Source organism: Bidens hawaiensis, unplaced genomic scaffold (assembly GCF_021521415.1).
Source record: "Bidens hawaiensis isolate Kalapana, Puna unplaced genomic scaffold, B.hawaiensis_p1.1 tig00044218_1, whole genome shotgun sequence".
Taxonomy (NCBI): domain Eukaryota; kingdom Viridiplantae; phylum Streptophyta; class Magnoliopsida; order Asterales; family Asteraceae; genus Bidens; species Bidens hawaiensis.
The window spans coordinates 72,337-96,402 of record NW_027497854.1 but is presented as its reverse complement, the minus strand read 5'-3'; the positions used below and the strand labels follow the sequence as shown (position 1 = coordinate 96,402).

Here is a 24,066-nt window from a genome sequence, read left to right as displayed (position 1 = left end):
TCTTCATCTTCATCCTCATCTCGTCAGAAACCCTAATTCACGTCTCCAGTAGTAAATCTCGAGTCACTCACATCAACAAATCAACCGGTAATTGTTTAATTAATTTATTTTACAGTGATTTGGTACCAATTCTGTTATCTAATTAAGTAATTATTATGATTGAATTCATTAGCCTTTTGGATCGAGGAAAATACAAATTAAATTAACTTGCTATATGTGCGAATCAATTACACTACGATTTAATTACATAATTACAATGCTTGATTCGCGCACTAGCACGTCTTTTTAGTAGGTTAACTTTCCCCTAGGGGTATAATGGTAAAATGCTGTGTAATTATATATACATGCAAATCGATTACATATAATTACATTATTACACTACTTGATTCGCACATTTAGCACGCCTTTTTAGTAGGTTAACTTTCCCCTAGGGGTATAATGGTAAAATGTTGAGGTGTAATGTAATTATATATACAACATAGTGTAATTACACTACGATATAATTACATAATTACACTACTTGATTTGTGCAGTTAGTGCGCCTTTTTAGTTTGTACGTTAACTTTCTCCTAGGGGTATGATGGTAAAATGTTGAGGTGTAAGTGTAATTATATATACAACATAGTGTAATTCACTACGATATAATTGCATTATTACACTACTGGATAGTTGATTCGCACAGTTAGAGCGTTTTTTAGTAGGTTAATTTTGGTATAATGTTAAAATGTTGAGGTGTAAGTGTAATTATATATACAACATAGTGTAATTACACTACAATATAATTAATTACTTACACTACGTGATTCGCGCAGATAGCGTGCATTTTTAGTTTGTACGTTAACTTTCCCCTAGGGGTATAATGGTAAAATGTTGAGGTGTAAGTGTTTAGGAGGTTTAATTTGATTTGATTGTGTTGTTGAAGGTATTGTGATTGAGGTGCATGTGGTGGAATGTTACATGGAAACTGTGGTAGCAGTTGAAGGAGGTGATAGGAGTGAGATAGAGATTGCTGATCCTGTTGTTTACAAGCTTGCGCGGGTAATTTGTGTTTTAATATGTTAGGGTTATGTATTTGCAATGTAAAATTGAATGTTTAGTTGAAATGTTATATTGAATTGTGATGAGGAAATACCCTATGTTACTTTTTGCTGGTAGTTAGACTGGTTGTTGTGGAGGGGCTTTAAAGACCATGTAAAGTGCCATGTCACCGCCACGTACGTTTGGGGGGGGGGGGGTAAGCTTAAAGCCCGTTGTGGTTTAAAGGCCCACACCTTTAGATTTGGGCCCCACCATTTGTCAACACTTTTCCTTTGTCGGGTGTTAAGGCTATGTATTGTGGAGGGACTTTGCCGCCCCTCCACGTCATCGCCATGTAGGAAATAGGGCTATATATATGTGAGAGAGAGAGCGAGAGAGTGATAATGCAGATGGCCCCACCTCCCCCAGGTCCCATCATACTGCCATGGTAAAATTTTGAAGCCTCCTTCATACAGCCCGGTGGTGGTGTTTGGGACTTTAAAGCCCCGCCACATAGGCAAATACCACCCCTTCATAAAGCCCACAAAGGGCAGCCTAATGCCTTGAAGTCCCCTCCCTTAACGCCCGTCCATTACCGGCATGGAGCGGTTTTTGGGGCTTCAAAGCCCTGCCATGTCATTTTGCCACTCTCTTTGAAGCCCCATGATGAGGGGTCTTAGTGAACACTTAATGATAGGCATAGTGAAGAATTGATGTACAGCAATAGTTTTTTAATGATCAGTTTAGCAAGTCACATGATAAACTTTTAGGAAATATTAATCATTTAGTCTCTTTCATTTATGCTTTAGTAATTAGTATTACAATCATGCTTTCAATTTGTTAGTTAGTGAACACTCGAAGATAGGCATGTTGAACAATTGACTTGCAGCACAGTTTTGTAATGTTCAGTATAGGACGTCCGAAGTCAGATAATAAATTTTTAGAAAATATTAATCATTTAGTCTCGGGTAATTTGTGTTTCAATTTGTTACGGTTATGTATTTGCAATATAAAATTGAATATTTAGTTGATATATTGAACTGTGATGAGGAAACTCCGTAGGGTACTTTTTGGTGATAGTAAGTGAACACTTGAAGATAGGCTTATTGAACAATAGACATGCAGCAACAGTTCTGTAGTGATCAGTCTAGGAAGTCACATAATAAACTTTTTAGGAAATATTAATCATATAATCGTTTTTGCGCGTTAGTGTTACAAACATGCTTGTTTCAATTTGTTAGGGTTACATACTTGTAACATAAAATTGATTGTTTAGTTGAGAATATTTGAATGTATTAAATGTAATATTGAATTGTGATTAAGAAAACTCGTTATGTTACTTTTTGCTGATAATAAGTGAACACTTGAAGACAGGCTTATTGAATAGTTGACTTGCAGAACAATTTTGTGATGATCGCGCTAAGAAATCAGATAATAAACTTTTAGGAAGTATTAATCATTTAATCCCATTTGTGCTTTAGTATAACAAGCATGGTTTCCCAATTAGTTATGACCTTTCACAGGCAGTGTTTACTGTTGAGCTGAAAGATTAAAAAGATTTATAGATAGTCTCATGAGTTAAGAGTCGGAAATGCAGGCTTGCTTTCTTTATGTTGAGAAGTTTATTTATAATCTGTTTTGTGTTATTTTTTAGGATAAATGAAGTTTAAGCAAAAAATAATGCCCTTGAAACATCGTTGACTTGTTTTTTGCATGACTCATGATTCATCTGTTAATGAGTCTGTCAAGTTGTATCTTTTGCAAGATGTGTTTTATTATCTATAAGTTCTTTTCTGTTTTGTGCTTAAGGTTTTAAAGCGAAATTGAAAATTGGGAGTCTTAAAAATAAAACGAGCTTCTGCTGGGGTCCGTTTAACATTTACATGGAATTAGATTTCAATAAGCATCTGATTTGTTGATTCAAGTTTATGCTGAATTTGGCTGTTTGATCCTATAAAGGAAAACTGGGATGTTGAGGTTATATCTATTTGTATAATAGTATTAAAGGCACGCCTAATATACAGAAATTTATACATCGTTAAATGGATGCTAGTTCTTTGGGATATATTAGCTCACTTAGCGTGCAGTGAATGCAAATTGCTAAAATACTTGCTTTTCACTTTCTCTCTTTAGAATTTGAGGACAATAACTGTCTAGATCATATATGATAATATCTTTATTATCAGATGATGGGCATGTTGAAAATGTTACAAAAACTTAAAAAGGTGCTGACTATGCTTTACAGTTATATTCTTTACCCAGCTTGTTGGTCAGATCAGAATGATACTATACAGCAACAAACTGAAAAAATGTAGGATTAGACTGGTAGATTTGACCTGTATTATCCCTTCCAAGTAATAGTGAGGTTTGTGTTAACTGTTCTAATCGTTAAATGGATGCTAGTTCTTTGGGATATATTAGCTCACTTAGCGTGTAGTGAATGCAAATTGCTAAAATGCAGGCTTTGACTTTCTCTCTTTAGAATTTGAGGACAATTAACTTTCTTGATCAATGATCATTTATATATGATAATATCTTTATTATCAGATGATGGGCATGTTGAAAATGTTACAAAAAGTTAACAAGGTGCTGACTATGCTTTACAATTATATTCCTTACCCAGCTGTTGGTCAGATCAGAATGATATTATACAGCAACAAACGTTGAAGGATTAGACTGATAGATTTGACATGTATTATCCCTTTCATTGAGTTTCAGCATCTTTCTTATCCCTTCCAAGTAATATTGAGTTTGTGTTAATCGGTGTTTAGACCGATTTATTTTTTATAACTCTGGTTTTCTTTTGGGCCCCTCACCCACAGTTCTTCCCTGCAAGGTTTTCCATGTAAGAGTCCCCTGTAATTCTTGAGCTAATTACATGCTATATTTACATTTGCTCCCCCCTTTCTAAAATTACACTTATTTTCCTTGCTGTTCACTCAATTGAAACACAGGACCACAGTTGGTCCTTGACGCTATCAAACATTAAAAAATATGTTAAATTTTTATAAGATAAAGCCTTCATTAGGTAAGAAAGAAAAGTAGTAAATATGCTAGGTATTAAGAGAATATGAAAGTTGATGGGAGCCACCCCTGTATACATAAAGAAATTAAAATAAAAGTCTTACTCTTCTTGTTAGAATCACCGCCAGTGGCCCTCTTTTCTGGCAAAGTCCCAGCTATCTTTTTTTGTACCCAAAATTCACAAAGGAGAGCAATGACTTATTTTTGGGTTTAAAAGTGGCCGGAACTTTGCCGGAAAACGAGACCACAGACGGTTGTTTGACGAACAAGGAGGGTAGAGACTTCATTTTTTATTATTTTATGTATATGCGTGTGCCCCGCCAACTTTAATATATTTTTTATACCTAACCTATTTATTAATTTTGTTCTATAATCATAATGGGTATATTACTAATTTTATAAAATTTAAAGGATTTTTAACGTCTGTTTGCGTCAAGGACCACCCCAGTTACAATTGAGTGAACAGTAGGGAGCATAGGGGTAATTTTAGAATGGTGGGGAGCAAATGTGTAATGTGGCCTTACCATAGGGATCATCCGTGTAATTAACCCCAATCTTTACTGCTGTTTTTGACTTTTGATCTCTGTGGTTGACTGGTTGTCATTACGAAAGACATTAAGTTTATCGGTAGATATTTGACCTGAACTGTACAAAGAAACCAAAGACCAATAAGTTGATTTTACGAAACCAATTTTATTTGACCTGAACTGTAGATATTTACAAAACCAATTTTATTGCATGTTAATTAATTTGATTTTACTGGACAAAGAAACAAGTTAAGACACACTTGAATATTAAGGGATCTGGTCTTGTACTTAGATTTGCATTGTCACCAGTCACTCTCATTGATAAAGGAGATGCAGAATATTATTTTGAAACTTGTTGGTCTTTGCTGATTTCTTCTCCAAGATGTTGCCAGTTTTATCTCTTTTTTGTTACATTAACATCCGCAGTGATCAATTTGATGTGTTGTGTACTTTCCAGGTTGTAGGCGATGGGATATACATACCTGCAACCGATGATGATATGAAAGCGGAGGACTTAATTGATCATAAGAGCTCACTTCAATTTGTTCTGGAAAACAGTCAGCCTGCCATCTGCTCTTCAAATGATGACACTTTTGGTCAGGAGTTCCCGCCCATCGACTGTGAAGGTCTCTTTAGTTCGGTTTTTCCAATATTACTTCCCTTGTATGTCATTATATTCTGTTTTTTTCTGCTGGTTCTCTTTTGGGGTTCGTGTTTATAAATGTTATCGCCTTATTTTCTACATGTAAGAAGTGATGTATACTAATTAGTAATTACAACTGCTTATCTACTTAAGCATGCGGTTAATATCGTATCAATTCTATACTCTTTATACTCTTTATGTTCCAGGCTCTCATTTTTATGAAGTTTGAAAATGCTTTTTTAGACATCTCTTACCTATATATGTTTCAGTTTTCTATTTCATACTTGTATTCATCTGTTGTTCATCTAAATGAAAATAAAAATTACAGAACTGTTGAAGTTCGAGGACCCTTCTACTCAAGGTGAAAGATCAGATGTCGTAGTTGATTCAACAGTTGACCTAGGGAAATTGAATCCCAAATTTGAGGTACATGAACATCATGCAAGCTTGTTACTCATTTACCGACTATAACTCATCTTCAAATAACTTCAAGATTGTAGCACTCGTTCAAGAATGCGTTTTATTTTGATATTTATTTTGCATTCATGTATTGAATTGCAGGAAGTTACTCGATCAGAGTCAACTCCTGTCGATGACCAGATTGACCAATCTGGGGCTAGGAAGCAAGCAAATTCTCCAGTAGGATCCGCTGAGAGTGAACCATCAACTTCAACTGTATGTGCTAGTTGGAAACCTGATTTCTCTAAGCTGGAAGGGGAGATATGTTTGGACAATCTTTCAGTTAGAGAACTTCATGCAACTTTTAAGGCTACATTTGGCAGGGAAACTTCTGTGAAGGACAAACAATGGCTCAAGAGAAGGATTTCCATGGGGTTGTCTAATTCTTGTGATGTTTCCACCACCACTTTTGTAATTGAAAATAACAAAGTGAAAAAGAAAGACAATGTAGAAGTCTATAAGAGTGAAGATAAGAATCGTAACAAGGATTTTGTCGGTGCACTTGAAGGAATAAATGCCAGCGACGATAATGATAATAATAATAATAATAGACCAGTTAACCATATTCAAACTGTTCAAACCGAAGGTAAGTTCAGTGGCGGAAGCAAGACTGTGCAAAGTGTTACTCCTAAGCATCATATTACTTTTGACGATGATAATCAGAAAAATAAAAGAGTTAGGAAGCCGACAAGGCGTTATATTGAAGAAACATCAGAGTCTGACACCCGGGAGTCTAGTGGAAGACTGGTTTCTTCTGTTAAAAGTTCTGGAAGTGGACCGCGAACACGTATCAGGCCTGTTCATAATATTCAGCCCGTTAGGAAACATTTTGTCACTCGTCAGGATTCACTTGGAGGTTCTGGGGTTGAAATTCCATATGTTTCTAGGATCAGAAGAGGACGCCCGAGAGAAAATATTATGGCCCTTATGGTATATGAAAAACTAGTTACAAAATCTTGTTCTTAGTTTTTCTGCTTACCCCTTGCTTATCATGTCTTCTACTTTTTTGCTTTTGTGTGTGTATGTTAGTGTACTGTAAAAGTTTATTAGTGAATCACTATTTAATTAATATGGTATTGCTTATTTATGTTATAATTTACTTGAAATTTCAGCCCTTCGGAATGGGAATGACAGCAAGTCTGGTTGGGAAGGCCCATGGTGGACATGATCCTCAATCAGATCACGAAGTCGAGGACCAAGAACAGAAGGCCACAACAGCCACTGGATGGCTTCAAAATCCTGTAAGTACTTGTATTTTTTACTATCGTTTTGGTTCAGTAAATCCGATAAGGATGAGTGCTCCGTGAACTAATTGCATGTTACCATTCATGTTATAAGATTATGGTGGTTTGCGGTCTTTTATGATGATAATGTTTGATGCAAGGAACTTATGATTATGATTTGTAGTATGCGATCACCTTCTCACTGTTGTCTTCCATCTATATAGTTAATTGAGGAACCAGGAGAAAAAGAGCAGCAATCAGAGCATTCAGCAGAGTTAAACAATAATTCTGATGTAGACATAGATTCGTATGCAGACATTGATTCAGATGATAACATATTAACCGTGCCAACCGCAAAAGGTGGGATGAGGAGGAAACATCATCGGCCATGGACTCTTAGTGAAGTTGCAAAGTTAGTTGAAGGTGTTTCTAGGTATGGTGCTGGCAAGTGGTCTGAAATAAAGAGGATTGCTTTTGCAACATGCTCACATCGTACTTCAGTTGATCTGAAGGTATGCAATTCTCATCATCCGTGTTGTCCAGAGAGGGCAGTTTTGACCCATTTACTCATCAATGGGTCGATTTGGGTTATTTTGAAAGTTTTTCTAATGCATGAAACCTTCTCACTTTATTCAAGAACTTATATTATTTTGGTATGTTGCATACTAAGCATTGAAAAATTTTCACCACGGCCACCCAAATATTAAGACGACTTTATAGGCCGACTAAAGTATCAGTTTTTCTTCATTTATGCTGATTCTAGCTAAAAATTTGGCAAAAATAATAAAAATAACAAAATAACCTTAAATTCAAAATTTAGTCACATTTTGAGTATTTTGAGTTGCAAAACGATAAAAATGCCTCAACATATCTATCTAGAATTGATTTCTTTGGAGTCAATTTAGGGGCATTTTTTAATGTCATTTTATAACTTTAGATGTGGCAAAAGCTGTAAATTTATAAAATTTTACCCCCCCCCCCCCAACCCCAACCCCAACAACACACACAATCAGTTTTTCTTTTTGTTTATGCTGATTCTGGCTACAAAGTTGCCAAAAATAATAAAAATAACAAAATAACCCTATATTCAAAGCTTGTCACATTTTGAGTTGCAAAATGATAAAAAAGCCTCAAATCTATCTGGAATTGATTTCTCGAGTCGATTTAGGAGCATTTTTTAATGTCATTTTATAACTTTAGATGTGGCAAAAGCTGTAAATTTATAAAATTCTACCCCCCCCCCTCCCAACACCAACAACACACACACTCAAAACAAAAAGAACTGAGTTGATGAAACCATATTTGGGGGTGGCCTTGGCGAAACTTTTGAATGCTCGGATGACCTATGTACATTCTTTCATTGTTTTTAATTAATGTAACTGATACCAAATTACCAATTATCTATCCAACAATATTTTTGGACAAAGTGTTTTGTGTCAATTAATCCCTGGGGATTGTTTCAGGCCATTACCTGACCCAAGCATTTTGCCACTTCTAATGCTGTATTTTCATGCATTAGTATACACTTTTACCAATATACCCTTGTATTTTGACAACCGGTGATGTTTGCAGGACAAGTGGAGGAATCTGTTGAGAGCTAGTTTTACGCAGTTACCAGCTGAAAAGGAGGTAAGCAATTTTCGTTTAACTGCTACTCTTGTGTTGGGGATAGAGGTGGCAATTTGATCCATTTACTTATGAACGGGCTAAATATGGGCTGTGGTTTATCTTGAAGAGGTAAAAATGCTTAGCTAAGAAAGGAACAATGCAAATCAAGCAGGTCTAATTGGTTAAAAATCACCTAAAAATAGAATTCTCTAATGATAAACATTTGTTCTTTGTTATTGTCAATTTTATTATTATTATTATTATTATTATTGTTATTATTATTATTACTTTTATTATTATTGTTATTATTATTATTATTATTATTATTATTTGCCTTTCAGAAAAGAAATTAGAGTCGTGTTAGTCACGTAAAAGTAGAATTCTCTAATGATAAACGTTTGTTCTTTATTATTGTCAATTTTATTATTATTATTATTTGCCTTTCAGAAAAGAAATTAGAGCCGTGTTAAATGGTGAGGCTTTAGTTATGAATTTGAGTGCCTAATTTACGGTTGTTTTTCTGAAGCAGGTTCAAAATTTCAAGAAGCACTCATCAATCCCGATACCGGCAACGATTCTGTTAAGAGTAAGAGAGCTAGCAGAGGCGCAATCCCAAGTGAGCCCGGATCTGAAACCACTAAAGTTTAGTAGTAATGTAAATGATATGAAGTCTGGGTTTTTGTAAATTGGTCGTTGAAGTTGGTCCGAAATTAGGGATAAGAATGTCATCTGATTGTTTTGTACTAATTTTGTTTCAAAGTATTTCTAGATAACTTATTAACAAGGCTAGCCGGAGCCTGACTAAGCTTGTGCTTGACTTCTTTAACCTAAGAGGGCCCAAGCCCTATGTCTAAATGATGTACTTGTCTCGTGAATGGGGTTACAACTTCGAGTTTGGTTCGATTATTGTTTAATTATTTTTATATATTACTAAATGACAATCATGACAGTAGTTAATTTATTTTGTTTGCTATGCCTCTATTGAGTGCAACTAACTGTGGTTACTTAAATGTGATGGTATGACACGTGGTCAATAATATTTCGCTCAGGCATCATCAAAAGCCTATGATGAATAATGGTAACATATAATAAAAGGATGACGCTTCATTTTCTGTTACTTAAATAGCACAATTTAAAAAAGAGCCAAGTGTAGCATGCATGAAGGAGTCAGACACTTTTATTCTTTTTCCTGGTCCTGGACTTGAACCAGAGATCTCGCCCGTGAAGTAAATCATGGCATCTATGGTCCAACCAATTGGGAGACAATCAATAGATTCCTTTTCGGGACTATTCATCCTTCTCGAACGCAAAGTATAATACCATAAATGTTTTATATTAATTACATAATTTATTTTTCAACATCTGAGTCTATAAAAAGGAAACAAATTAAGGGCATAGTTAAAGCTTGATTGAACCATAAGATATGATAAAACACCATATCAAGATAATATATTACCAATAAAGAATAATCAAAGAATGATATTGTATGGTAGCCTTTCAAGAAAAAAAAACACTAAATAAAAAAACCGTAAAAACCGCATATACATTTATACATTTTAGCAAATTGTAGCACATCTCATAAGACAATTATGTAACCACTAAATAAATAAATTAATTCATACAAATATATTATACGGTTCTCACAGTTCTATACTTAAAATTGAATATGTATTCAACGAGCACCCGTGTGATATCCTACAAAGACTTAACTTTATCTCTTTCAATGTGATTTTCTCCTAGAGTGCTGAGAAACTGCATTACCTTCAAACAAATCCAACACAGCATTCTCAAGATCTTCAACCGTATACTTAATATAGTTATCCGAGATATGATTCCTGAATCTCCCAAGAAACGATCGATAAGCCGGTATCAACTTCTCCAGTATCGAAATCCTTAGCTCCTCACGAAGTTGTTCATCTGGTATCAACCATAACGCTTGCGTCCTATGCACTTCATCAAAAAACACATTAAACGACTTAAACCTCGCCCTCAACGCACTCTTCGAAACCCCCGACGAAAAGCTCCCAGTCGAATGCAATCCTTCGTCTCTCAAACAATGCAACACACCTATCCATGTCGCTCGCTGGTGGTTCGTAGCCGCCTGACGAAACACCCTCGTAAGCATCCTGAGAAAATGATCCCCGATCATCTCCCTCAACTCCGCCGACCCTTTAATCTTTTGCACAATATAATGCACATTATTCATCATAAACAAATGCGCTAACGAGTTATCCTTATAATGCTTCGACTTCCCTTCCAAATTATACTGCAGTAACGTAATTATCCATATCAAATGGAGCACGAAGGGCGGCACAGACTGTGTCTGCCCTTCGTACTCCGTGAAATCCATATCTGGAGCTGCAGCATCACAATGCCGCGCTCCAGTTACAGGTTTCGAAACTATCAACTCCCCTAGAGTTTGCTTATAATCCGAAATCAAGCTTATATAATTCATCACATATCTCGTCAACGGATGAATCGTACCTCCAGGTACCGGCACCCTAGACGGCTCTCGGAGCACCGCATTTTCAAACTCTGAAACCATCCCTCTCGCCGCCTCGGCTAACCTCGATAATATCTCCGGCGCCTGAACCCTAACCGACTCAGCCAATTTCGAATCAAACACATCATCAATATCAGGTAACAAATCTAGCATCGAGTCATATAGATCTAAAATTTTGAACAACTTCTCCGGTGACCTGCGACTAATACTAATCGCTTCAGCGAAGTTAAACAACTGATTCGCCGGAGACTTAACCGTCTCCATAAAACACACATCACCCACCACCACCAGACACTTAACAGATTTAACAGACTTAACCGCTCCGTGACCGTGAGCGGTTAAGTCTGTTAAATCTGTTCCCATTCCCAGATCTTCAAATATCTGCTTACATAGCTTCTTTTCGCTAGCGAAAAGAACTCGAATGCATACTTTAGCAGCGCGTATCCAACGTCCGATTTTGGCGTTCAACGCCTCCCATTCGAGACGTTGGATATCGCCGATGCTTAGTTTCTCCACTCCGAGTTTTTTAAACGTTCCGTCCACGACGGACTTGCGTACGCTTCCGTACACTTGAACACACTCTCTGTGATAACCAGCTGCGATCATACGTTCAGCTATTGAACGTAGATCGTTAACGCATTCTGGCGGTAGCAGATCTTGCTCTCGTATGCTGTTCATGGATCGACAGCTTGCGAACGTTACGCTTCGTTCGTTACGATCCGTGAACGAAGCTGAGCTGATTCTTGATATGGATACCGTCTCGCTGTTGTTGTTGTCGTTGTCGTTGTGTTTGTCGTTAATTTCGTGTTTTGAGTTATCTGGTGACTCGCTACGGCTACTGCTTGTTCTCGGAGTGAGCGAGACCGAGATGGAGTCGTGGATCGACTCGGTCTCGATAGGAGTCGAGTTCGTAATAAGAATATTACGAAACTCATCCTCCAGACGCGCCATAGCGATCTGGAGGATGTTGTTGACTTTTGTTTGCTGGTTGTTTGAAGATGAAGTTGTTGTTTTAATGGATATTAACATTTGATCCACAGCTTGTAAGTAACGTTTAACTTCTCCACGGTCGCCTTCGAATATCATTCCGGAGGCCGTGGAGTCCCACCGGAGGATGATTTGTTCGGCGGCGGTGACGTCATTCTCCAGTGGTGGTTGCATGGTTGTGATTGGGAGGTTTATAATATGTTGCAAAAGTTTAAAGAAAGGTGTGGATCTTTTTATGGGAAAATGTATAATTTGTCTTTGATGTGAGTGGAGTAAAATAATGACTAGAATACAAAGTGTTATGGATTAAATAATTGGTAGGGAATTAGTTATGATTTTATATTGATTTTTTAATGAAATGTTATATTGTTTTAAAATGTTACCATGTGGATTGGTGGTAATTTACAGCTAAGCGTTTTTTTAAATCTAAGATTTACATTTTAAGAAAGTTGTTACTGATTCTCCATTCAATTTTTCTCAATTATAAATTGTTTATTGAATTACATCAAGACAGAAGGCAAGCGGGCAACAAGCTGCGCCGCTTAAACTGGAATCTGAATTTATAAAAACAAGAGTAACCGTGGTTTTCGTTTTTATGGTTTGTTCAAATCTGTAGTTTTAGTTTAATAGTTTCAAATTTGTGATTTTTGTCCTTATGATTTCATTTCACGTGCAATTAGTCCAGACCCCATTAACCCTGTTAAGTCTGGTCGTTAAACCCATCAGCGTGCACCTCACATGAGAGGCAGTTTTGTCTGACCTCACTAACCCTGTTAAGTCTGGTCATTAAACCCATCAGTGTGCACCTCACATGAGAAGCAGTTTTGTCTGGGTTTAGCGACCGGACTTAACGGGGTTAGTAGGTTAGGATTAATTACAGGTGAAATGAAATCACAAGAATGAAAATCACAAATTTGAAAATATTATACTAAAACCGCAAATTTAAACAAACCACAGGGATGAAAACCAGAGTTCACTCAAAAAGTAATATTGTTGGCTAATGGCTAGAGAACCCTTAAAAAATTTTGAAGTAAATAAGTTAATTTTTTTTCCGGAATCAAAGAAATTGTAGTGTCTCATTGTCAACAATAGTCATCATCATATCCATCGTAGTCATAGCCATCAACACCAAGGGTGGAACCAGGTAGAAAAGACCCAGTCACATAGTCATCAAATCCACATCTCTCTTATGGTTTAAACTTTAAATATTGGTGCGGGTGTTCACGCTTTGATAGGAGAAATGGTGAGTTGAACTTCGTGAATTTTTCTTTGTAATTTGTCTTGTATTTCTATTAATTTTCTTTATTTTCCTTTTTTTGTATGTCGTTTGGGCTTTTCGCTTCTTCCCCGTCATCCGCTTTTTATTTTAATGAAGTTGGCATTTTGTAAAAAAACATTTTCTTTTTTCTATATACATCAAAGTCTATTAACCTTGTAAGTATTAGAGAAGAATGACCCAGATTCGTTATAGATAATCAGTTAATTGATCCTTTGTTGGAAGCAATGCTTTTTTTACACACAACTTTTTTCTAGCTCAAAAAATAGACATGAACAATCAAACAACTTCAGTTTTTTTTTGCCTACCGGTCGTCTCTCCATAAAAACATGTAAACCCTCGACTCATTGCCGCTAAATCGTGCAATATGTCCTATTTGCAAGTTGCAACATGAAGATTAAACATATGTGAATGTTTCTTCATCCCAACTTAAAAACGGTTTTTTTTTTATAAATAATTTTCATCAATTCTAACTTCACATTTACAATAAAAGGATCTAATTACAATAGAGAGACAAGTAAGCGGACAAAAAGATGCGTCGTTACCCTCTTTTGAATGACAAAACCGATCCTAATGAAAACAAAGTTATCATTTTTCGACGTCACTGTACACGATCCGTTTAACTCTTTCTTTTGATCGATCATGGTTATTTTATCAACCTAACAAGTGAACTTATGATACTCGAAGTTAGCATTATTTGTTATTGTTTACTATTTGATAATAATAATATTAGGGGTCCCCACATGAATGTAAACATAGGTTACCGAGTGTATTAGTTGTCAAATTAATTAGTGTTCAGTTTAGATTCTGCTACCCCACGAGGCCATGAACAGTATCTCTCTGAATCCGCTGTGCACGTGTGATGTACAGCTGCTGCTGCATATTGCTATCCTTTTCATCACTTCTAACCACTATTTATTTATGTTATCATCTAATTATTTTTTGGAAAATTATAAGTGTGTTAAGTGTCGCTTCAGATGAGTCTTTATCACCACAAAAAGAACAAAAGGTAATTACAAACATATTTTACTTCATCGTCAATAAGGTTTAGCTTAACTGATAGTAGATTAGAAAGTAAAAAATTTGAGTTGGAGACAATATTTACATAACCGGATCGGACAGAGAACCGGACAGGCGATCGGTTTGCCGGTTCACCCGGTCAGACCGGCTGAACAACTTTGGTAAAAAAAATGACGTGTAGGGCTGGAAAAAATATTTTTTCAAATTTTTCATAGTAAACCGGTTTGGTTTTCCAGTAGGACCAGTTGAACCGGTTCAGACCGGCTGGTTCTCTGGGAGCCGAGCGAACTACACAGAACCGGACCGGTTAGTGGACCGAATCTCGATTCGACTGGCCGGTCAGGTCCAATTTCAACAACATTGGTTGGAGACAGCAAGGTCTAAGTTCAAATCTGATTTTGGTCAGGATTTACCATAGGGAGCCTAAGGGGCGGGTTCTTTCTGGAACAGGAGACGGTGGTGGGCGGGCTACTTAGTGATGCTGTTTGTTATATATGACGGGCGTACGAGGTCCACTTTTGCCGTTAGGTTACCCTGGGTAGCCTGGTTTTATTTACTAGTTGTTAATAAAAACTTTAACTTTATCAACCGTTGTGTTATGCGGATGTAAAACACTGACCCGGGTTTTTTTTATGTTTTCATTGAAAAGATTAGAAAAAAATTTATGATTAAAAAATAGTTATTTTTATAACTTTACTTTTATTATTGTAGGCGTTTTAAAACGTGTTTGAAATTGAGTTAGGGTAAGCGAGATATTGATAGATACTTAAGATAGTGTGTTTGAAATGAGAAGTTATTTAAATTTCTTACACATATGTGGACGAACAGTTCAAGAATTTTTATAAGAAATTAGGGTATTTGTTAAGCCATTTTTATCTATAACGGGGAACCAACCGTAATACTCGAGTGAGCTTTTATTAAAAAAGAAACCCAGTACTGTGAAAAACCCCACTGAGTCAGGTTCGAACTAACCCAATAACCGAGTGCGTACATTGGTGCAAAATTCAATTCAAATTATTATATATTATAATTTGTTACTTGTCATCGAGACACTAAATCACTGTTCATTGTCATTTGTGCATAAAATGTTGTAACATTTGCTCTTATTGTTGTACTTTTCCCACCGACAATAATATCCACTTATGTTGCTCCAACAAATGGGTGGTGTCACAGTGTATTTCCTTCATCTGATTTCTTTTTCTCTTTTCTCAACGTATGACGCTCTTCTTCATCGGCTTTGCTTCAATTTTCTCTGACATCATCGGCTTGCATTTTACATGTTTAAGTTGTTTGATTGCTTTTATATGAGGTTCGCCAAGGTAATGCACTATATATTTTTTTTGTTAATTAGATTTCAGTTTTTACGTAGTTCTTGATTTGGGGTTAATTTGAAATTAGATGGTCGTTTTAAGTCAAGTGTTCTAATTTGTTATCAGTTGCCACTATACGTTACTTTTTGCTTTAAAGAATGTTTTTTGTGAATCTGCTTGTTATGATCAGTCCCTATTGGTTCCGAATATGCATTATATGCATATGTTTGGATGCGTTTATTGTTGAACCCATAGATGATTTATTTTACTTGCATTTCGAATTTCATGTATGTACACTAGTAATTGAGTTGCAAATCAAAGTTTTTTCTAATAAGTAATGCTTGGTGCGCTATTGGTTTCAAAGATCAAGCTCTCTTTTGACAAAACAAATATCCTTTTGACTTAAGAGGTCAAACATGTTTGTTTTTTCACTTAAACTTCTTATTTTAGTTTTTTCTTTGTTTTGTTTAGATACACCAAATAGGTTGTTTGCGAACGGTAACAACAGGAAGCATAACCGCAACAGTTAACCGGCAGTCGATCATAATTTACAATTTTATCTGGAAGCATAACCACAGTCGTTCAAAATATACAGATTACTGCAACAGATAACCAACAGGAAACATAACCGCATTAGTCCTTTTTGTTGTGTTTAGATACACTGTTGGAATGAAGTTCATGTGTGAAGACTGAAGCGACGATAAGCGGCGAAAATTCATGTAGCTGGCGTTCCTTAAAACTACTAATGAGGTGACCCGTTATAAAACTACTAATGATTAGTGTACTTTATGTGCACCTGATTGCGGGTTAATTAATTGCAGGTATATTGGTTTTTATTAATCCCAATTATCATCTTTTGGTCACTACTGGTCCCAACTAAAGAATTGGCTGCTGATGGTTCCAACGTTTAACGTATTTGTTCCTAACGGTCCGCAACTAACAGAATACTAACGTTGTTAGTTTCTGGTCGCCGGAAAAACGTTTTTGGACGGAAAACTTAACATTTTCGTCCCAAACATCTTGGTAACTTTGTATCGGACCTTTAGAAACATTTTTCTATTAAAAGCCCCAATTATTGAGGTCGCCGGAAACCCTAGAACCATCGTCAGAATCGGTTGATGGTGCTCAAGTGGTGGTAATTGGTTGGTGGCGAGTCAATTGGTGGTGGTTGCGGTGTTCATGTGGTGTTTTCCAGCAACAAATTTGACTTTTCCGGCCAAAAATGTTCTTCCGACGACCTGAAACTAACGGCTTTAAGATTTTGTTAGTCGTGGACCATTAGGAACAAATACGTTAAAAGTTGGGAGTCAGTAGCCAATTCATTAGTTGGGACCGGAGTGACTAAAAGACAATAGTTGGGATTAATAAAAACCAATATACCTTAATTGTAAAATGCCATATTGTTGTGAGGTCTGAATAGTTAGGAGACTCTAAACTAGTAGGTGTTGAATTAGTGGCGTGACAAAAATGTGGTGGTAATTGGTGGTGGTGGGTCAAGGATTTTGTGCGTGAGTGTAGACAGAGGGTCATAAACATATATGTATGGACAAAGGAGTAAAATTTACAATCACCATCATTTTGAAGTTTAATGGGTAAGAGGTATGTTGACTGATTTAGAGGTGTTAGTTTGATAAACCAAACAAACTTGATATTGACTGATTCAAATGTAGCATCTAAATACTAAATATGTTAATTGTTGTATTTGGATGTGGACGTATTTGTGGTTTGCTTTATTTTTGGCTTCGTAACTAGATACCAATCAAAGTGTTATCGGTTCGTAACCGTAACGCATGCTTTGTTTTGTTATGTTATTTGTTGGATTTTTGCGTTAACAAAGTTAAATTTTTTTTTCCGGGTGGAAGGGGCGTGGGGTTTATTACTGGTTTCGTAACCCGACACCGATCGAATTCACCTCGACTCGCAGACGCGCTACATGATTTGATAAGTTGTACGGGTAGTCAATACATCATTCCGTCGCAACGCGTGCGCGGGGAATCTTCCTAGTTATTAATAAAAATGGAGTACGGAATTAAAGAATATGAAAAGAAGCAGCTCACGTGTGAATAAAAGGTGTTGGTCGTAATCGTTTGGCACGATTCACAAGAGCAGCCTTTGGCTGGTGTGAGAAGGCAACAGGCTGTTTTGTCTAGCGAGCCACATAGTGATAGATCCGAAAACAGTTTTGTTTTGTTTTGTTTTGTGTTGTCGGCGGCTAATCAACCATATGAAACAGAAACTGGGATAAGCATCTTTTTTTTATTAACTGTATGTCTATGTAAAGATAGGTTTATTAGGAAAACCTACAAATAAGCATCTTTTGAATTATGTTGATACTTTTAGGTGGTGTAGCGCATACCACGGCGCAGACATTGTCATCTGCAGACTGTTTGTTTTTTCGAAGACGTTTTATTAAAAACGTCTGTGCGAACTTTTCTTGTTGTAAATTTGACTCAGCCACTTCTAAGATCTTATAAGGGCTGCTTTTTTTTTTTTTTTGACTTCAGCCAAAAAAATTTTAACGATTCTCGAAAACGGCCATGTTTCAGCGGGATGGGATGATGGGAGACTAGACGATTGAGTGATGTTCACTAGTTGGTTCCTTAAACTGAACGAATTTTATATCACCGTATTGTCATGCGTTCGGGTGAATATTGACGGGCGTTGGCCTTGGATGAGATTTTCTCCAAAACAAAAGACGAGTGTTTTTCAATGTAGTGAAGTTACGAAGAATTCGTTGACCATTCAAAAAAGTTGAAAATTTTATCATTGCGGTGTTTCCAAAGTCTCCAAATTATTACCATGATATCTTTTAAAATCCTTGGGCCCACCTTAATATTTTTGTAACCGTGCGCTCCGAATTTTGGCCCATACATATATCCAGCACCATATGTATTAGCCCACGACCAATATACTAAAACATGACTACAAGTCTACAAGTAGAGTTGAGATGGTCAAATCCGGCTTTTTTCAGGAACCGGAACTGGATAGGAACCGTTCTGAGCATGGTTAACAAAAGTCAAGAACTGGGTCGGGTAGGAACCAGTTTCCGGGTATCGTTGAGGTTTTGACCGGTTTTGCCGGGTTTTATTGGGTTTTGGCCAAGCTGGGTCCAGGTTTTGACCGGGTAGATGTGGAGCCGGTTCTAGCAGGTCAGGGTCAGTTCCAAGTCCAGGTATTGTTCCGAGCTGAATTGTGTTCCGAGGAGAAATTGAAACCTAGTTCGTACCCGCAGATCGGGTCTGAAACCAGCTTTTATGCCCACCTCTAACAACCAGGGTTCTAAATGTTGGTAGCGTAGTTCTAAATGTTGGTAGCGTAATTTTATTACGCAAGTTGGAAAAATGCTAGTAGCATAAATACGCTATTCATGTAATTACAAAAATGCCACAACGGCAAAACACGAAAATGCCACACCAACCCAAACCACAAAAAAGGTTATACTCAATAATTTCAAAATTATAACATGTTGTTTTACTTGTAACTCAATCTTACAAAACTAAACACCCGAGCCGGCTGGCTTTCATCCCGTAGAAGCCACATCCGTCGATTACTATGGCGGGGCCCATTGTTTCTCAAACACACTAGAAGGATACCATAACTTGTTGCCTGTTTCCCTTCTATTTAAATGTAAACACTGCTTTCTTCTATTTAGATGTAAACACTGCTTTTTGTATTGAATGAATTTCCATAGCGTCCCGATATTTACAGTTTACAACTCTTCTCGCAAAATACACCTTTTAACTTCACATAACTTATCACGATACACGAAAACCGTAACCATCATTATTATTATTGTTCCGTTGAGCCTGATCATTGTTGTTGATTCTGGACTGATCACCAGCCATTGACACATACGAAGCATCAGTCAACGTACTCGCTGCATCATCGTACCCATCACCAAACGACATCGTTATCTCATCCCCTCCTTGAATACTCTCTATGCTACTAACTACCTCCTTAACATCTAACCGAGCTGCAGGATCACTCTCGGTGCAACTTGCACCGACATGCAGAAGCTTTTTCATATCACCAATGTACTTACTGGATCCGCTAATATCCGGATCCAGCAACTCCACCTCTCGTTGCTCATGCAACGCAGACTTCACCCATTGTACCACATCCGTGCCTCCTTGGCCGCTGTTAACGTACTGCGAAGGATAATTTCTTGTAAGGAGTTCCAAAATGATTATTCCTAGACAATAAACGTCGCATTTGTGTGATACTTCTTGAGTTTTAACTGTTTCCGGAGATTTGTACGCTGCTAACGCGCTTGCAACTTGATTCGGATTGATCATGTGATTCAAACCGAAGTCGACAATAAGTGGCTGGAAATTATGGCTCAGAAGGACATTGCTAGATTTTAAATTGCCGTGCGGTAACTGTAAATTAGCGAGTTCTGTGTGAAGGTATTCCAATCCTTGTGCAATCCCTTTAATGATCCTTAATCGAGCGTGCCATTTGAGCTCGGCGTGCCTCTTTTCCTGATCACCTGAAACATTTGAACCATCATTATAGATGTTGTAGTCACATATACTCGGTTCATACTTCATAGTGTTTGGATACATTGAAACTATATTTGGCTAAAGAAATTATTTACAGATAATTTCAAGACTAGTAGTAGAGGTGTAAACGAGCCAACCATAAACAAGCTCGAGCACAAGCTTGAGCCTGAAAATAAGGAAGCCCAAGCTTGAGCCTAAAAATAAGCTTGTTTAATGAACAAGCCCGGAGTTTTCTAGTCGAGCTCGAGCCGGCCCGTAAGTCTAAAAGAGCCTATTACTTATATAATTTTGAGTAATATTTGTAATTTTATATAAAATTTTGATAAAAATAACTAACTATATATTTATTTTTTGAATATATATTATGGCAAATAATTACAAATATATATATAAAATAATTAATAAATAGGAAACGAGCTACTGCTTAGGAGGTTCCCGGTTTGGTTTTAATATTATTCAGCTGTAAAAAAAATGGAAACAAGCCGAGCTCGAGCTTGAAAAATTACCCACAAGCCGATTTCGAGCTTTAGAAATAGAGCTCAAAACGAGCCAAGCTCGAGCTCTCTGTAAGTTAAACAAGTCGAGCTCGGGCTCAGCCTATTACTTATATAATTTTTATGTAATAATTAAAATTTTATATAAAATTTTGATAAAAATAACTAACAGTATATATTTATATATATTTATTTTTTGAATATATATTATGGCAAATAATTACAAATATATATAAAAAGTAATTAATAAATAGGAAGCGCTCTACTGTTTAGGAGGTTCCCGGTTTGGTTTTAATATTATTCAGCTGTAAAAAAGAGGTAAACAAGCCGAGCTCGAGCTTGAAAAATTACCCATGAGCCGATTCCGAGCTTTATAAATAGAGCTCGAAACGAGTCAAGCTCGAGCTCGAGTTCTCTGTAAGTTAAACAAGTCGAGCTCGGGCTTGGGCTCAGCTCGGCTCGTTTACACCTCTAACCAGCAGTACCTAAAACTGGTTCTGGTTATCTGATTATTAATGTTTAAACACTATCTGATATAACCTAGCCACAATCAAAAACAGATTTAATACTTGCCATGCAGTATATGCACTAGACTGCCACCAGGAACATAATCATAAATCACAAGTTTTTCCTCTTTGCGGTAATGACAGGCGAGCGGTGTCAAGATATTCGGATGGCTAAGTCGTCCTAGCCTCATCATCTTGGCTTCAAACCCGTTTTTATCCACCAAACTCATTTCTCTTAACCGTTTAACGACCACAACCATCCCATTCGACATTGTCGCTTTATAAGATGACCCCAACACCCCATTTCCAAGCACTTCCGCGGCTGCTTTCATCACATCGGATAATCTAAACACACCTTTACTATTATTCAACAGCATTAAATCAACACCCGTTGCCTTTCTTTTATTCATCAATGCATGCTGACCCGTTCCAAAACTATTCTGGCCCGGTATAGCCTCGGGTTTGCTGATGTTACATATAGTTAAACCGACCGAACCTTTGATATTATTTTCCATGATTCCAACTGTTTCTGACTTCTGTTTCTTCCTATTTCTCAAAACACATATTCCAGCAATCATTAATATAAGAATCAACAAAGTCATCCCCATTAATATATATTCGATCCGTAACGCCTTTTTCGTCGCTTTTTCAACTGGTTTACGTGTCTCGGCCTTTACCTTATTACATATTCTACCAAATTTCGCCCCGCAGAGCCCGGGATTCCCTTCAAAAGACGCTGCATCAAATTTAGCCAAACCTGGTGGAACTTCACCAGTCAAATTATTATACGAAAGGTTGACCGAGTGTAAACTTCTTTGACCAATCCCCGGGATTTTACCCGTAAACTGATTATCTTCAAGATGTAATTCCACTAGATTTGGCAGCTCTGCAATCGAACCCGGGATTTCACCTGTGAACTTGTTACCATCAAACCAGATCTTTTTCATAGACGTCATTTCCGTAAAATAAACAGACGGGATCTTCCCCGAATATTGATTCATCGATAAGTAAAGCCCTTTTAACGACCTGAGCCTATTGAATTCGGGTATCGGGCCTGAAAAAGAATTATTTTCGAGTGAAATGATTCGCAGGCCCGCCATTTGTGAAAGGGCTATAATATCGAGATTACCCGAAAGGCCCATTGACTGAAGATGAAGATTTGAAACAATCCCATCGTTGCATACAACGCCTGCCCATGTTACCACGTCGTTGCAGGGAAACGTTCCTAATTTCCACGAATCAAGAGACTCGGGATTGTTTAACGAGTGCTTGATTCTAAGCAATGCATCCACATCTGTCAAGTATGGTTTCACCATCCATGGAAACATTATGATCAAGAAAATATTCAAGAAAATATTCAAGAATAATGATTTTTGAACCAAAAAAATGGCCATTTACTTAGCCAAAATAATAAAGGAAATAAAAGAAACAAGGGTTGTTTTTTCCATTAGAAATTGATGTTTTTTAAGCTGAAATTTTGGTGTGTTGTGAATATGATGTGTTTAAAGGCTATATGTTTATGACCAGGTAACCGTTATTTCCGTTATTTTCAGTTGGTGGGAGAGAATGAGAGATCAAATTGCAGATTTACAAGATTTTTAAAAAAGCAAAAGCAAAAGCAACAAATTGCAAAATATGCACTTTTATGACCACATTTTGTGCAAACTCATTGATGATCAAGAATATTTGGTACGAAAAAAAAGATAATCAAAAAGGAAAAATAAAGGAAAAAGGAAACATTATGAGACTATGTTAAAGCCATAAAGCGAAGCCCCACAACACGTAGTCTGGTCGTGTGGAGTATTCAATATTCGTTTTCAAACTGATTAAACAGAAAATGTTTAAACCTAATTGTATTACATATTCGATGTTGGTTTCGGTTTGTTTTTGGGTTCTAAAATACTCAATTCGGTTGAGACTCATAACCCAAATAACTAACTAACTACATATACTGGGCTGGATACTTTCTTATTTGTACAACCCATTAAACGTGTGGTTAATATCACGCTAACGAAATTGAGGAACCCAGGCCGATTATTATTTTTATATGTATTTTTTTATTTTTTTTGTGTATGTATTTTTTTATTTTTATGTATTTATTTAATTTAATAAAGTTTTATTTGTTTATTTTAATTATAAAAAGAAAAATAATAAATGACATGGCTCTATGACAGGGGCGATTTTGAGTTACAAACCACTGCACCTTAAGATGAAAACCGCCTCTTGCAGACGTGACATCACGTATCGAAAATTACCCCTCAATTTAGCCCCCTCAGTACACATAACCTTAACCTTATGGTGTTATGTTTAGCTTATTTTGTTAGTTGCAACTTGCAATTCATGTTATTGTGTCTTTTGGATTGAATGATAAAAACAGATAATGTGTACATAAAGAAAACTTTGATCTATCCTTTTCTTGTAAGTATTGTTTAATAATTAATAGTTGTATGCATTATTCATTTAAAGTGTTCGGCATGTCGGATTTCACGTTGAATTTGTTTTTGTCGGTATAATAATTAATAATAAATGAATTGACAGGCACCGGTCACGTTTATTTCATGTGCTTTTTTTATTTGAATTCACAAAATACTAAAGTAATATAATTATATTATTGTTTTTGTTTTTGTATTATTATAGTAGCCCTTAGGGCATTTTAATTAAGAGTAATGAGTTAATAAAGTACTAAAGTAATATTTAATTATATCATTGTTTTTGTTTTCTTATTTGAATTATTTAGCTCTTAGACATTTTAAGTTTCTTATTTGAATATTAATGAAGTTTTTAGAACGACAAATTTGTAATATTTCACCTTTGTCCCGTTGTAATGTTGGAGTAAAATGTAAAGAAAAAGTAAAAATATTTTTCAAAATATGTTATAATAGCAATGATATATGGGTGAGCAATTATTGAACCATAATAAATTGAAGAAAAAACTCAACCTTATAAAGCTAATTAAACTTTCATTTG

The 24,066-nt window shown here is 36.3% G+C and overlaps 2 protein-coding genes and 1 pseudogene across 3 annotated transcripts; 1 reads left to right on the top strand and 2 right to left on the bottom strand.

Annotated features, from left to right (window-relative positions):
* The first annotated feature begins 917 nt into the window (after positions 1-917).
* LOC143594818 (uncharacterized) lies at positions 918-9,337 on the top strand. The gene is made up of 8 exons (XM_077074036.1): positions 918-1,038; positions 5,026-5,194; positions 5,540-5,637; positions 5,773-6,600; positions 6,783-6,911; positions 7,118-7,405; positions 8,466-8,522; positions 9,031-9,337. Exons 1-8 carry the CDS (start codon positions 958-960, stop codon positions 9,184-9,186), a joined length of 1,806 nt encoding a protein of 601 aa, XP_076930151.1. The 5' UTR covers positions 918-957; the 3' UTR covers positions 9,187-9,337.
* An 814-nt stretch (positions 9,338-10,151) lies between these two features.
* On the bottom strand, positions 10,152-12,165 carry LOC143594813 (exocyst complex component EXO70A1-like). Of its 2 annotated transcripts, XM_077074033.1 has the most exons (2): positions 11,357-12,165; positions 10,152-11,281 (listed from the first exon to the last, which is right to left on the bottom strand). In XM_077074033.1, the coding sequence occupies exons 1-2, from the start codon at positions 12,163-12,165 to the stop codon at positions 10,222-10,224; spliced, it is 1,869 nt and encodes a 622-aa protein (XP_076930148.1). In that variant the 3' UTR covers positions 10,152-10,221. The 2 variants fall into 2 exon arrangements, with proteins under 2 accessions (XP_076930148.1, XP_076930147.1); XM_077074032.1 differs by having other exon boundaries at positions 10,152-12,165.
* Positions 12,166-19,352: 7,187 nt separating this feature from the next.
* Positions 19,353-22,493, bottom strand: LOC143594817 (pollen receptor-like kinase 3 pseudogene; annotated as a pseudogene).
* Positions 22,494-24,066: the final 1,573 nt, after the last annotated feature.